Raw genomic sequence first — 14,628 nt, forward strand, 5'->3', positions numbered from 1 at the left:
TTTACTTGTGTGGCCTTAAGTGCAAAGGCAGTGACATCAGAGCACTCCAGACAGTGACAAATAACTAGTGTTAGGCTGAACACAGCAAATCTGCAAAAAAGAATTAATCAGCTGTCACATGCTTGTTTCCTCTTCAGACAAAAGTGCCTTGCTTTAGTAGAAGAGTGTGTCTGGGACATATTTCTTTAGTGAATAGCCATTGTAAATCCTTCACTGTATTTACAATACCTTATTTATAATAATTTTAACTAATCTGTAATCTGACAGTGGCCAGTATTCATTCCGAAATCGGAGCCTACTTTAAGCAGATCTGCTATATTTATTACCTAGATTGGAATTGTTTATCATTTCTTTCTGTAACAGCAATTGTTCTTCCCTCTTGCTTTTTTCTTTCCCTTCTCCATAGTTTGCGCTTATTCCAGAAATTTGACACTTTCCGGATTCTAGTTTGCGGTGGGGACGGAAGTGTTGGCTGGGTTCTCTCCGAAATTGATAGCCTCAATCTTCACAAGCAGGTACCTGCCCAAAGAACTTGGCTGGATGAAGGATTGAAGTAGTTTCAACAGCATATGTTGAAGAGAACTTTCTTTGATTGTACAGATGTAGCTTGCCCCAGGACTGAAGCTGCTGAAAGCTCACCACAGCAGTGCTCTTGCAGTAGTTCCCTGCAAGAAGTAGTGCTGGACTAATTCATTATTTGTATCTCCGGTGCTCCTCCACAATTCCTTCTTACATGATCCAAATTTGGAGTAGCTCTGAATTACTCCTGCTCTGTTGCCAGCAGAGACTTACATTTGGAGAGTGCTGCAGTTAGTAAAGTGAGAGTTCCACAAGATGTGCCTCATCTGTTCCCTTTAATTGTCTGGTGTAGTTTCTGAGTCTTAGGATAGACAGAAACTTCATTGGTGTAGAGGTATCGTACAATGTTTAGTTAGTTTCCATTTTGTTTTGGGAGACGTCTATGCTGATTTTACAGTAGAAGCAATAGCACCACCTGGTGGTTAGCTAATACGTCCGCAGAAGGGGTTACTTTTAGCAACGTGCTCCTCGACATGGTAGCTGTAATACACTTCTCTCTCAACTAACAACTTAAGTAGAGGAAATTTTTCCTTACTTGCCTGCTCTTCTGGCTGTTTTCCCCATCCAGTTACTTTCTCCTCACCCTGGGACTAGCTGTTTCTCAATGACTGGTCTGTGTAAAGAATCAGACATGTTACTTGTGGCTGTTTGTGGCTTATGTGTTCCCATTTGAATATCAGTTTTTCTTTCCTTTTCTCTAACACAGTGCCAGCTGGGAGTGCTGCCCTTGGGAACAGGGAATGACCTTGCTCGTGTTTTAGGCTGGGGGTCTGCCTGTGATGATGATACCCAGCTCCCACAGATCCTGGAGAAGCTGGAGAGGGCCAGTACCAAAATGCTGGACAGGTGGGTAACCATCACTAATGCCCTCAGGAGTGGTGTGAAAATACCCTTCCAGGATAACTGGGCAGTTCTTGATTTTGCCCACCTGCTGGACTTCATATTAATACCAGTTAACATTTCTTCTTCTCTGTCCCCCTCTAGCAATAAGAGGTACTCAGGTTTTCTGTGTCAGTGCTGCAGAACAGTAATGAGTAAAGTTGTCTGATGTCCAGTGTCCTCTTTTGAGTTCCAGAGTTCTCATCAGTTGATTCTGTTAGCCTTACAGTCATGGTTTATTTTCTTTAAGCTATATTTTTGTGATAAATTTGAACCAATTTATCTTGAGTTTGGCCTAGAGATGAAAGCTGGATGCAGTAACTGACATATTTACCCCTAGTATTAATATCGCTTATGTATGATTCTACATTTAAAAATGCTTCTTGTCATTAGAGTTGCATCTTGGCATCTATTATGTTGTAATGCCCATATTTCTGTGAGAGAGGGAGGAAGTATAGAAAAGTTCCTTGTGCTGTAGGAGACTTGTTCATAGTGTTATCCTTCACTCTTCCCCCAGTTCAGCCTCTCTGCAGTGCCATTGCACCCCTGTGGCTTCCTTACATCAGTCGTGCCCTAGCCAAAGTGCAGTTTGTTCTGCTTTGCAGTTCTAACCTGTTATGTGCTTTGGATAAAGGAGGAAATCATCTGCCTTGTACTGACAAGTATGATGCCTCCTTTTCAACAGGTGGAGCATCATGGTTTATGAAACCAAACTCCCCCGCCAGGCCTCCACTTCTACAGTTACTGAAGATTTCAGTGAAGATTCTGAGGTATGTCACGAGATGCAGAGGGCAGCGGACTGTGAGCAACAGCCTCAGAACAGACAAGATAGGAGGCAATGTTGAGCTCAAATGGAGCAGGCCTGAGCCATGACTTGGATGTAGCAGGAACTACAAAGACCTGGGAGCTTTAAGTTAATGAAATATTATGGAGAAGGATGGAAGCTGGGTCACTAGAGTCAACAACTCTAATGAGGGATGAGAAGAAGATGCTTTAGAAGAGGGCAGAGAGGAAACAATTGACTTTTATTTGCTGTCGTGACATGAAGTTGTTGAAATTCTGGAAAGCTGCGTAGCAGTCATAAAAAATAGTTTTAGATTCACAGTTGATCAGAGACTTTAAGAACTGTGCTGCTGATGATTTCTAGGTTCAAAATTAGTTTCTTCATCAGATTCAGGACTGAGACCTGAATAACAGAACTTCTCCAGAGCAAAAGAACCTGTAGAAGGATGGGTACTCTCTGGGGAGCCAGGGTTACACAGCATATGTTGTAATGTTGGGTGGCTTTTTTCTGCCTGTCACCAGGTGCAGAAGATTCTCTTCTATGAAGATTCTGTGGCTGCTCATTTGTCCAAAATTTTGACGTCTGACCAACACTCAGTGGTCATCTCCTCAGCCAAGTGAGTACTTAGAGGACAGCTGCTCTAAGTGAAAGTTGCACTCTGAAAATCCTCAGACAATCCTTGTGTGACTTTCTTTTCACTACCTTCTTTGTCTAGGGTGCTTTGTGAGACAGTGAAGGATTTTGTGGCTCGAGTAGGGAAAGCCTATGAGAAGGCAACAGAGAGCTCAGAGGAATCAGAGGTCATGGCCAGGAAGGTAAGCTTGGAAAAATTGTTTCTACTTCTGAAGTGGAAAACTGGTGTTTTCAGAGAACCAGGACAGCAGCAGTTCAGCAAGCACTAAAAGAATGAGCTACCCAGTCTACTGTTAGTTATACACAAATGTTGTTGTTCTCCTCGTAGTGCTCTGTCTTGAAGGAGAAGCTCGACTCATTGCTGAAGACATTGAATGATGAATCTCAAGCATCTTCATCTCTGCCAAACCCACCTCCCACCATTGCAGAGGAAACTGAAGATGGTGATGGATCAGGCAGTGCTTGTGATTCTTCAAGCGACCGATCAGTGGGCTCGTCATGTACTGCACGGCCCCAGATATTTCGTCCCCGAGAACAGCTCATGTTGAGAGCCAACAGCTTGAAAAAAGCCATTCGTCAGATAATAGAGCATGCAGAAAAAGGTAACTGTTAGCAGTCCCGCTTGTGACTTGTTACAGGCTCTTGAAAAGTATGCATTTACTTTATTCCATAGTAATGTTCTTAATTAAAGACAGGTTTCCTGAGCTACAGAAGCTATTCATAAAGACTGGCTATTTGATTTCAGTATCATCTCTGCTAAGCCCACCTGTTTGAAACATTGCTTGGTAAAAGAGCCCAAGTGTTAAAAGTGGTAAATGAGCCAAATGAGTTCAAGATACCTTGTCTCCCATTGGGCTGGTTTAGGAAGTTACTACCCTCCCACACTCTGTTCATTTGCATTTCCTGCCTGTCCCCACCCATACCACAACTGTGTCAGCACAACTGTTTGTGTGGCCTTGCCCTAAAACAGATCTGAAAATACTTAGGAAGAAAGTATTTTAACTTGGATTGTTTCAGAAATCTTTTTATATTAGAGCTCAGCAAAACAGCGCAGTGGTACAGTGGTACAGTTGCAGGAAAGGGCAGGAACTTCTTAAACTACCATTGTAACTAGGAAAACGTTTTAATACTGCACCTTGAAGCAAATCAGTTCTGTTCCAGTGTTAACTTCCTAGGCAGGTGACCCTTTTCTCCACATCTTGACCCTTATCTCTCTCCAGCCCACTCATATACATAACTTAGAGTTCCATTTCCTTTGAAAGGCGTCAGTCTCCCAGATGTTAGTCATAAACTCAGTGGTTTAACTTAGACCAAAGGAAGTACTTAACAGCTTATACTGTAGATAAAAGCATTGAAGTTGCAGATGTGACGTCCATGCACACCTAAATGTGCACTATAAGCAGCTGTGTAGTAAGTTACACAGAATTGCAATATTGCTTGGATTTCCAACATTGCAATATTGCATACAACCTATCCTGAAGTTATATGAGATGATGGAAGTAGAGCGGACAGCTTGCTTCTGATGAAATAGAGGTCTTGATGTCACTGCAGTCCCAGTTTACTGCTGCTTACTTTATGCCAATTTGATATTCTTTTAGGGCTCAACCAATTTGCTTAATCCAGCAAGAAGAGTTGTTATTTCTGCTGGGCTTGGATTACCTTGTTGATAGTTTTGAGGAACTCCAGAGTCAGCACAAGGGAGGGGAAGAGACTGAAAGAAGCCAGGCTTGTCTTCCTGCAGAGGCAGTGAGCTAGCAGATCAGCTCAGGGCTGTACCTGGTGAGGGGTTGCTGGAGAGGAAAGCGTGTTAATTGCATGCACTTAACTTTAGGCAACATACTGGCATTTAATTCTTACCAATTCTTAGGCAAACTCGTTACATTTCAAATGTAATTGTTGAACTTTTCCAAGCTGTTTTTCTCCTTCCAAAGTATGTAATTCAGTTATTTCCTTTGTATTGCTTTCTACCAACTGCTGTTTTCTTCCCCCAACTATGTGTGTCTAATTACCCTTTTCAAGTGGCTTATCCTATTGCCCCAGTACAGATTAAGCAAAAAGAAAAATCATTAATCATTTGATATCCATCTGTTTAGAACTTCTGGCAACATTTAAATGCAGGTAAATAGAAGCCTATCACCTGTAGGACACTTTACATCTCGGGAAGCCTGAGTACCTGTAGCATCAAAGGTGGACACTTCTATTTAGAACCTCGCTGCTAAAGAGATCAGCAAAGAAAACAGGAGGCTAAGCCAGCCCCATTTCAGAAGCTTTCCAGAGCAGAGCTTAGTTGAGGCAAATGATATATGAAAGCTTTTTGTTATTTCTGTTATTTCCTTTAAGGAATCAAGGCTTTTAGAGCTCCATCCTATTGTTATTTACATCTGTAGGAGATGTTCCTTGCTAAAAGAGCTGTGAGGCACTCACTTTCTCTCTCCTTACAGCTGTAGATGAGCAGAATGCCCAGACCCAGGAGCAAGAAGGCTTCCTCCTTAGCCTCTCAGCCTCTGAAGAGGGCAGGGAGCTGAGGAATGAGGATAAGATCTCCTTGCAGTCATCCCACAGCAGCAGCTATGGAGTGTCCAAAGGGAGGAGCCAGCGGAAAGGTACTGCTCTGGGGCTGCCACCATGCGGATCTTGCCTGTGAATTGTGATTCTGTTAGTTGTAAAAAGTGAGGGAGTTGTTACGTGTATTACCTTCCAAGTTCTGTTTTTCTCTAATTTTTGAATGATTGCCCTTCAGGTGACAGGTCTTGCACATTTCTAGGCTCTAGCCTGTGCATAATACACCCCACTTTTCACTACATCTCTGATGGCTGGTCTGTGAACTTAGCATATGGAGCCTAGGATTCAGAAATGTTCTTGCACCTTAGCCAGTAATCTGGGTTCTCTTGGCTTTCAGTGCTTGGACAGGATTGGTCTTGAGCATTTTTCATGTCATTTACTTGATGACATTTCCCTGTAAGCCTCTGACATCGTTTGCAGATGACAAGAGACCAGAAGCCAATTTGCTTTAATAACTGTATTATGTGAGTAATTTATTAGAACTCCCTGATCACTGCAGATTTATTTTGAATTTATCTGAGTATTGATTGGAAGCTAAATACCCTGTCTGTTGTACTGCTGGCACCAGCTTTTTCTCATCTCCATTTCTAATATTTGAATGTGGCATTTTGGTACCTCTTGTCTGTGAGCTTTTCTTGCTGCACATGTGCCACATCTCTGTCTCCTAATGACTGATTCTGTCAGCTTTTTGTTTTATGGTGGCTGCTGCAGTGTTTTGCTGTTGTGTGCTTCCTAACCCAGCCTTGCTGCTTGGGCTGTGCTGCTATATGCTGGTCTGAATCACAGTGTTATGTTTGTCTATAGCCATGTTTGTGTTGTGTTTTACAGCATCCAAGTCTCCTTGTGAAAGACTAATAAACAAAGGAAGTTTGTCACTGGGCAGCTCTGCATCTCTTCCTCCCCAGACAGGAAACCGAGACAACTTGCCAATGCTCAACACAAAAATTCTCTACCCAAGTAAGTGTAACACCCACCACTTCCCACTGAGGCAGCCAACTGGGGTATGGGTGACAGCAGCACAGGCTGCAGTCTCCACATGAAAGCATAAAATTGACCTGCCTGATGTCCTTTTGTGCACGGTCAGATTAAAGAGAAATTCATTGCTGGATAACTTTCCAGTTTGCAGCTGAGACCTAGACACAGATGTGCAGTGGCAGAATTTAGATGCCAATTACAAGGAGGTACTGAGCTCAAAGTAAGCTTGAGAATACTGGTACAATGCTGCTGAGAGGTATCTGAAGAGTGGCAGCCACAGACTGAGAGGAGCAGTCCCTTCATGTGAAGGCTGAAGTCACTGGAGGTGCACAGACCCAGCATCATTCAAACCTCCCACATCTTGTTTAGCAGCTTCTCCCCATCACTGGTACTGTCCTTCTGCTTCTTCCTCCATATTACTTGTTCAAATTGTTTCTTTTGGGGGAAGGTTGTTTCCTTTCTCTTTAACAAATCTACTGTTTCTGTGTTGCCATCTAATCACTTAAGAAACAGGAGGCAGTAATTATTGAGCAACTTGGAGAATAACTTGAGTCCTACTCTGTCTTTCCTCATTGAAGCAAGGATGTTGCATGTGTTAGCCTGGAACAAAAGGCTGATGCAGTGAATACACTCCTATTTCCCATTTCCATGTGTCTGTTACAGCTCTGCTGCTGACCTTAGGTGATATCACAGTATCACAGTATGTTAGAGATTGGAAGGGACCTCAAAAGATCATCTAGTCCAATCCCCCTGCCGGAGCAGGAACACCTAGATAAGGTTACACAGGAAATATCATGTCAATCAAAACCCCTGCAGGTGGCCTGAGAAACCCTTCTCCCTGTTGAGAGGGCTAAGCCTTCTGTAGTGGAAGAAAGCGCTATTGCTATTTGCTTTCCACAGTGAACAACAAGATTTAATATGTTCTGCTCTGTTGTCTTGTCTTTGAGATTGAAGTTACCTGTTTTCTGCTTATTATTAATCATGCTCTTTCCTGTGGTCAATATTCCTACAGATATCCGTGCTGGTATGTCTGGTTCTTTGCCTGGGAGCTCTGTCATCAGCCGGTTGTTGATCCATGCTGATCCCTTTAACTCTGAGCCTGAAAACCTGTGAGTGTGGCCAGGAGGCTGAAGGGGAAGAGTGGGTATTTCTAAATGGACCTCAGCAGAGCAGCAGATTTGTTTATAGAGCTAAATAATGGGCTGCAGCAGCTCAGAGTTATGTGAATGAATTCATATGCTGAGTGCCTGTGAGGGTCAGTACATGCAGTTATATACATGTGGCTATATGTTGTGCATTTTTAGGGTGTAGGTGAGAAAGAGATCTAGATCACCCTTCTCCCTAGACTCAGAGATGAGTCTGTCTTCTAGTTAGTAAACAGGAACCTGTGGGGAAATCACTACCCTTACAGCATGAAGGTCCAAGTAAGGTTATGAGCAGGCAGTTACAGGGGAGGCAGGTGGGAAATACCATGTGAAGACTTTCTCAGGCTCTTTCTGCTAAACTGTTTACCAGTAAAACTCCTGTGATACAGTGACTTTTACATTTTTTTTACATGGGGTTCAATGCCCCTGAGATGAATGGCTGACACATTTGAGCTCATTTGTCAGGCTTTCTGTAGGTAACACCTAATATATAAGTGTGTGTGTATATAGGCGCAATTAGCATTGCTAATGTTTCATGACACCTTTTGCACAACGCAGTGACTACCTCTTTGTAAATGAAGTGTAGGCTTCTGAGTTTCTGTGGCAAGGGGAGAATTCCTATGCAAATCCTTGCTTGGAGTCTTACAGACAGAGGCTGCAGGCCAGGAACGTCTGCTCATCAGTAGCTACTTCTATGGTGTTCCTTGTGGGTTTCAGGCATTTCCCAGCAGTGCTTATCAGAGCATGTTGGCTTACAGTGTTCTTCTTTACCTTTTCATGCAAAAGAATTATGAGGTAGCTAAAGGAGGCGTGTGAGCTGTATACCAAATGGTACGTAGACTTACAAATGGGAGCTTTTGTTCTTTTGTTTTGCAGTGAATGTTACACAGAGAAGTGTGTCATGAATAATTATTTTGGAATTGGTCTGGATGCAAAGATTTCTTTGGACTTCAACAACAAACGTGATGAACACCCAGAGAAATGCAGGTGGGTTTGGCTTTGGCTGACCTTTGGGCACTGCCAAAAGTGACTGAAACAACTTTATGTGCAGTTTTGAAGCAGATTGTGTACAAGTGTGCTCAGTGTACAACTGCTTAGCTATATTGTCATTCTTGTCTGCGTAATCCTCCTTTAAGGCGTAAAATCATGAGGGAGGAGATAAGTTACTGATTTATTACTGATCCATTATGCTGTTGTGGCTAGTATAAGATCCTTGAGTAGCTACATTGGTGTGGATATAGTGCATTGGTCCTGTTCATGATCTCACAGATTTTACTACTGGGCTTGCTGTTTAGCTGTGAAAGAAGCACATCTCAGCTCTAGCTGCTGTGGAGGCTGATTTTGGCTTGATCCTAACTTAATATAAACGTCAGGTTTTGGCTTTTTGAATACCTGGAATGCTTTATGTGTGATTGATACATTTGCTGTACTTGAGCTGGTACAGTAAAATGCTTTTGATGTCCTGGTATATGAGATAATTAACAGGTTCTGTACCAAGGGAACCTGTGTATCTTTCTGGTAGCGTGTGCTACTCAGTTATCCTCAGTTCCTATCTGTCATTAATTTAAAGGGGATTAGTTTCCTAGCACAAGCAGTGACCATGTTGAGTGCTTGACCCTTTTGGAAGCAAAACACCTTTGTGTTTTAGGATGTAGGAAATAGCATTTCTTTGTGTTTTATTTTTCCTTCTAAGTGAAAAGGTAAATGCCTATGCTAACTTTTCCTCTTTTGATTTGGCCCCTTAGAAGTCGTACTAAAAATATGATGTGGTACGGAGTACTGGGGACCAAGGAGCTGCTACACAGAACGTATAAAAACCTGGAGCAGAAAGTCTTGCTGGAGGTGAGGAATTGGCATTCTCTTCTGTTCCTAAAACTCGGATGCCCTTCACACACCTGGACTTTGGTGTAGTGATTCTATTTGCTGACATTAGGGTATTTCTTCCTTGCCTGCCTGATACAATGTACTTGCTGTATCTCTCCCTGAGCTAGCTAAAAGTGGCTTCTTCTGATTCTGCAAGGTAACTTGTATTCTCAGCCCATAAAGTGTCATTCTGCTGGAAAGTATTAGCTGTCCCCACTCGGTATTCAGCATAGGTAAGATTGTTTTATGTGGTATCTCATGTGAATACATCATTTTAGATAGTAGGTGCAGTGTAAAGCTCTGAATGTATCTACTCTATAATGTGCAACAAACTAGAAAAGAAGTATTCTTGTATAGGCCATGTACAGCATAAACAAGTAGCTTGTGGAAGAGACCCTCATCACAGCAGACTGCATAGGTGTTTCAGGACTTTTATTCCCCTTTCTTGAGGAATAAACCAAGAGGCTTTGCCAGGCGTCTCATACGTGCCCTATTCCTGTTTGGGGAAAAGAAGCAACAGCATCTCTCTAAAATCCATATCTGCTGAAAGAGATGTGGTTCTTGAGACATGAGTGGATACATTCTACCCTGCTAAAGCAAGAGTAAGCTGGAGAAAATTGGAGTAATTTATTACTACGCTGTGCAGGTTCTTGGAGCATGTGCTCTGGCAGGAGGGGCTCTGTCCTGCTGTGCTGAGAGTAATGTTGCCTTCTTTTCTGTGCAGTGCGATGGGAGGCCAATCCCTTTGCCCAGTCTCCAGGGAATTGCTGTACTGAACATTCCCAGCTATGCAGGAGGCACCAACTTCTGGGGGGGAACCAAGGAAGATGACGTGAGTGTTATCTAAGGCAGTACGGGAAATGTTTCTACTTACTGTTGCTTTTGAAGGGACAGCCCCTGAGAGTAGTGCTTGGAAGAAGTGGGCAAGGGGCCTGTGTGCGCGTACTTTCTATGTGAAATGAGTAAGATACTGAAATCCAGTCTTCTGCAGCTTCACACCCAACAGGCTATAATGACTCAGAAAACAAATGAACAAAACCAGACCATTTGGACTTCCAGGAGGTCCTTTAGATTCACCTTGTCCTCAGACTGCCTGAGTGGTAAAGTCCCTTGAAGGGAAATGGAGTTAGATCCAGTCAGAAACATTGTATATTTGAGATGAAAAAATGCCTAATATCATAAGAATAATGATTGCTTTGTGGCCTACAGCCTTTGTTTTGAATTATACTTTAGCTGTCACTGGAAGCCTAGTGGCAGTATTGGGGCTTCTGTTTCTCTCACTGCAGATCTTTACTCGCTAGCCTCAGATGTTAATTTTATACAGATTAAATAGTATGATTGAAAGCTAACCCTCAGATCTGCACAAAAAGGGGGTAAAGGTCTCCAGCAGAGCTGTATATCAACTGAATTCTCTCTCTCTTTTATCTGGGTAGACGTTTACAGCCCCCTCCTTTGATGACAAGATTTTGGAGGTGGTAGCAGTGTTTGGTAGCATGCAAATGGCAGTGTCACGGGTGATAAACCTACAGCATCATCGAATTGCACAGGTATCAATTGCTTTAGTGAGCTCTTGTCTCTCCCATAATCCATTTTGTGATATTTTTGCCAGTTTCAGTCAGTAAAGCCCTCCTTTGTGCTCTCTCTGGTCCATGGAAAAAGCATCTACCAGGGCTGAAAATGAGCATGTTCAGAGGCAATTTGGGCACATAATTGTTTGCTAACACTCATTTGGTAGGAGTTAGACCTGCAACTCAAGTATGGATTAGTCCAAACACACAGCAAATAGTCCCTCCTGCACAAGGGCAAGGCATGCCCTGCCACTCAGGCACATGTGCCTCTAGTAGCACAAAAGATACAGTACCTGGGGAAGTGCTTTGGAAAGAAAGAGAATGTCTCATGCTTTCATAAACCCAACATTTTAGAGCTTCTCTGATTCAATCATTTGCAGTGTCGGACGGTGAAGATAGCAATCCTTGGAGAAGAGGGAGTTCCTGTGCAAGTAGATGGAGAAGCCTGGATCCAGCCTCCAGGTTACATTTGGATTGTTCATAAGAACAGGGCACAAACCCTCACCCGAGACAGGGTAAGAGCAGCTTTGCATATACTTCGTAGTATAGACACGTTTCGATGGCACATACTCTCAGGGAGCATGATGAGCTTATCTCTGTGAATCTAAGAAGTATATTTTGCTACATCCCATAACGTTTTTTTTTGAAAGAACATGGTTAAACTTGCATTCTCCACTTGGGAAATCACAGAAGTTAGGTTGTTTATGCAAGCTTATTTTGCTTCTTTGTCTAGGTACCTTGGGACAGCGTTTCTTAACACGCCTGCATGCTGTTTTTTCCACAGGATGCCTGCCTCACTGAGTATCATGGATTGTCTAGAGAAAACTGCTCATTGTTTTAATTTCTCATTATTGTTCAACATGTGGCTTTATAGCTCCTTGACCAAGTAAAGCACTGCCTTATGTCTTGTTCAGCAGCATGTCTGTTTCATGTCATAATTTTCAAATATATATGATGAATACCAGCACATAAGGAAGTGTCCAAGTTGATTTACTGTATTCCTGAATGGTGTAAAGCTAAAGGAAAGGATAAAGGCCTTGCTGTGTCACAGGCTTTATAGTTCCTCGCACCTCTGTATACGAACAGTTTGATAGCAGCTGTTGATAATTCCCAGTGTAACACCTCTTTACCCAGCTTCCCGAACAAATCAAAGTCCTCTACAAAGGACTCACCTGCTGCCTAACATGAAAAGAAAGAACAATGATGAGAAAAAAAGGAAAGCAGTCTGATACAGGCCTGAGGCACATTGCCGGGCAGGAAGTTACAAGCATGATGGTATGAAAAGAAAGCAAAGGTGGGCATACAGAGCCCCTATTATGGTAGGTCAGGGCAATACCCAAACCCCTTTGAGCTGGAAAAGGACATTTTGATCATAGAATCACAGAATGTTTTGGGTTGGGAGGGACCTTTAAATGTCAGTAAGCCCAACCTTCCTGCCATAAGCAGGGAAGTCCTGCTCAGAGCCCTGTCCAACCTGACCTTGAATGTTTCCAGGTTTGAGGCATCTACATCTCTGGGTAACCTCTTCCAGTGTTTCACCACCCTCATCGTAAAAAATGCCTTCCTTATATCTAGCATGAATCTACCCTCTGTTAGTTTAAAACCATTGCTCCTTGTCCTGTCACCGCTTGATGCTAATGCTGTGGGAGAGGATGAGACAGGAATAGTGCACACAGTCTTTCCTGGAGAAAGCTTCTGCAGTGTCACATGGAGACTTGGAGGGGGAGTGACCAAAGGAGATAGCACAGAGCGGAGACAGAATTCCTACAGGAAAGGTGGGAGGGAGAAAAGGAAAGTCAAACTACATGTGGGTATGATGAGAGAGGTGGAGTGAAACACAAAGAGGTAGAGAGGACACACAAGTCCTGTAGTGAGTGTGCTGTGTGTTAGGCCATCTGAAGACATGGCTATGATTGTGCCATCCCACTCCTCATTGCTTGCAAACCTGGTTTTGCAAGCATGGAGTTGCTGCTGAGGAAGAGGTTCCAGTACTGCAGAGCAACATTCAGTTTTTGGCTTGATTGTGGGCTTATCTTTATTTTTCCTGCCATCCTTGAGATCACCATTGCATATGTAAATATATATATATATATATATATGCATATTCCAGCAGGAATATCAGTAAGGATATGAGACAGGTCCTAGTTCTGATTTGAGCTGCTTCTCCCACCAGGGAGGCTCAATTTACTTCTAGATAAAGAGGAGCCTTGCACATACTTAATTTCCAGCTCTGAGATGTCACAGTAATACTGAAGTGTAGAGGTGATACAGCTACTCAAGGAAAAGGCTGCCACCAGTGGGGAATTGGTGGGTTTTGATGGTCTGGCCCTTAGAATTGGCCTGCAATTTTGACTAAAAACTGGCCTTAAGGAAAAGTTGAGCCAAGGCAAGCATGTGGCATGGAAAGCTTCAGCCCAGACAGCTAGTTAGCAAAGTTATAAGTAGCTGAATAACTGAGTCCTGCAATGAGAAGTGTCTGTACCCAGATCTACATGTTTTACTGGCATAGGCACAGCTATAGTTTTTTATAGGATGTTTACAAGGTATCTTATAGTTTGCTTGCTGTGGTTTTAGGCATTTGAGAGTACCCTGAAGTCCTGGGAGGACAAACAGAAGTGTGAGTTGTCCCGACCCTCCTCTTTCTCTCTGCAACCAGAGATCATGTCCGAAGAAGAATCCACCCAGATTAACCAGTTTGGTCAAGCTGCAGGTGCTCTGATCCACAGGTGGGACTCAATTTGCTTTTAGTGAACAAAGCCCTCCTTTGGTGCCTGAAGTTCTTTCCTAGTCCCTTCTCCTGGAGATATTTCTGTTCACTCTTCTGTAGTGCTGGTCCATGTCACTGGGCGTAGCATCATTCATTGTGCACTGTACCACCTGCACAAGGACTGAAGCTGAATACATTTCCTTTGGCCATTCTGGACAAAAAATAAAAGTTACTTTTGTGAGCCAGCAGGAATCCTTTAATTGTGAAAGAGCCCATTATATTTGAATATCAATGATTTTTATCAAGAATGAAACAAAGACTTCCCTAGGAGCTCAGATGACAAGTTGAGTTCTTGTAACCCCTGATGCTCAGCAAAAGCTTGTGGAGGAAGTCACTATATGCTGATCTCTTCATCCTTTAGTTGGGCATTCAGCTCCTTGATCTGGGCACCTGAGAGAAAATTCCCAGAGACACATCAGAGAAGTTTTAGTTAACCCGCATATGTGCAGCTGTTTTTCACATCACTGTGGCCATACTAAAGCATCTGGGTCGTTTTTCAAACTGATCCCAACCTGTGTGCAGAACTGAATACGCACCTGGAGTTGCTCATGTGAAATCTGCCTTGCTTTGCCTATGCATGCTCACTACAGCTGGGAGAATTGCTCTGGTTTGCCAGAGGCTGTGCTCCTCCCATTCTTTCTCCCTGCTCTTGTCATTCAGATGGGTATACAAAGGAGATACCCAGTCAGAAAAGAACTTCTGCTTTTAGCATATGCTGATGAAATCTGTAATTTTCTCTTTAGCATACGGGAAATAGCCCAATCCTATCAGGACATGGAACAGGAGCTTGCCCATGCTGTCAATGCCAGCTCCAAGTCTATGGACAAAGTCTACGCTAAATCCAAGTCTTCAGAGGTACTTCACTCACCTGGC

General features: G+C 43.1%; 1 protein-coding gene across 8 annotated transcripts in view; it reads left to right on the forward strand.

The window, feature by feature from the left end:
* Window positions 1-14,628, forward strand: part of DGKD (diacylglycerol kinase delta) — a 62,122-nt gene that overhangs the window by 37,915 nt on the left and 9,579 nt on the right. For all 8 annotated transcript variants that reach the window (XR_009725592.1, XM_061354541.1, XM_061354545.1 and 5 more), the window contains 16 exons: window positions 407-515; window positions 1,286-1,425; window positions 2,144-2,228; window positions 2,764-2,858; window positions 2,958-3,057; window positions 3,204-3,477; window positions 5,317-5,478; window positions 6,266-6,394; window positions 7,425-7,521; window positions 8,434-8,544; window positions 9,303-9,399; window positions 10,145-10,252; window positions 10,854-10,967; window positions 11,369-11,503; window positions 13,563-13,714; window positions 14,499-14,610. Coding sequence is in view for 7 of the 8 variants with exons in the window: in XM_061354541.1 (XP_061210525.1) it covers window positions 407-515; window positions 1,286-1,425; window positions 2,144-2,228; window positions 2,764-2,858; window positions 2,958-3,057; window positions 3,204-3,477; window positions 5,317-5,478; window positions 6,266-6,394; window positions 7,425-7,521; window positions 8,434-8,544; window positions 9,303-9,399; window positions 10,145-10,252; window positions 10,854-10,967; window positions 11,369-11,503; window positions 13,563-13,714; window positions 14,499-14,610 (2,020 nt within the window). In the remaining variant the exon portion in view is untranslated. The remainder of the gene's footprint in view (window positions 1-406; window positions 516-1,285; window positions 1,426-2,143; window positions 2,229-2,763; window positions 2,859-2,957; window positions 3,058-3,203; window positions 3,478-5,316; window positions 5,479-6,265; window positions 6,395-7,424; window positions 7,522-8,433; window positions 8,545-9,302; window positions 9,400-10,144; window positions 10,253-10,853; window positions 10,968-11,368; window positions 11,504-13,562; window positions 13,715-14,498; window positions 14,611-14,628) is intronic.

The sequence above is a fragment of the Neopsephotus bourkii genome, unplaced genomic scaffold (assembly GCF_033783945.1).
Source record: "Neopsephotus bourkii isolate Nb327-2 ecotype Australia unplaced genomic scaffold, CSIRO-AGI_Nbou_v1 NB_739, whole genome shotgun sequence".
In the NCBI taxonomy this organism is placed as follows: domain Eukaryota; kingdom Metazoa; phylum Chordata; class Aves; order Psittaciformes; family Psittacidae; genus Neopsephotus; species Neopsephotus bourkii.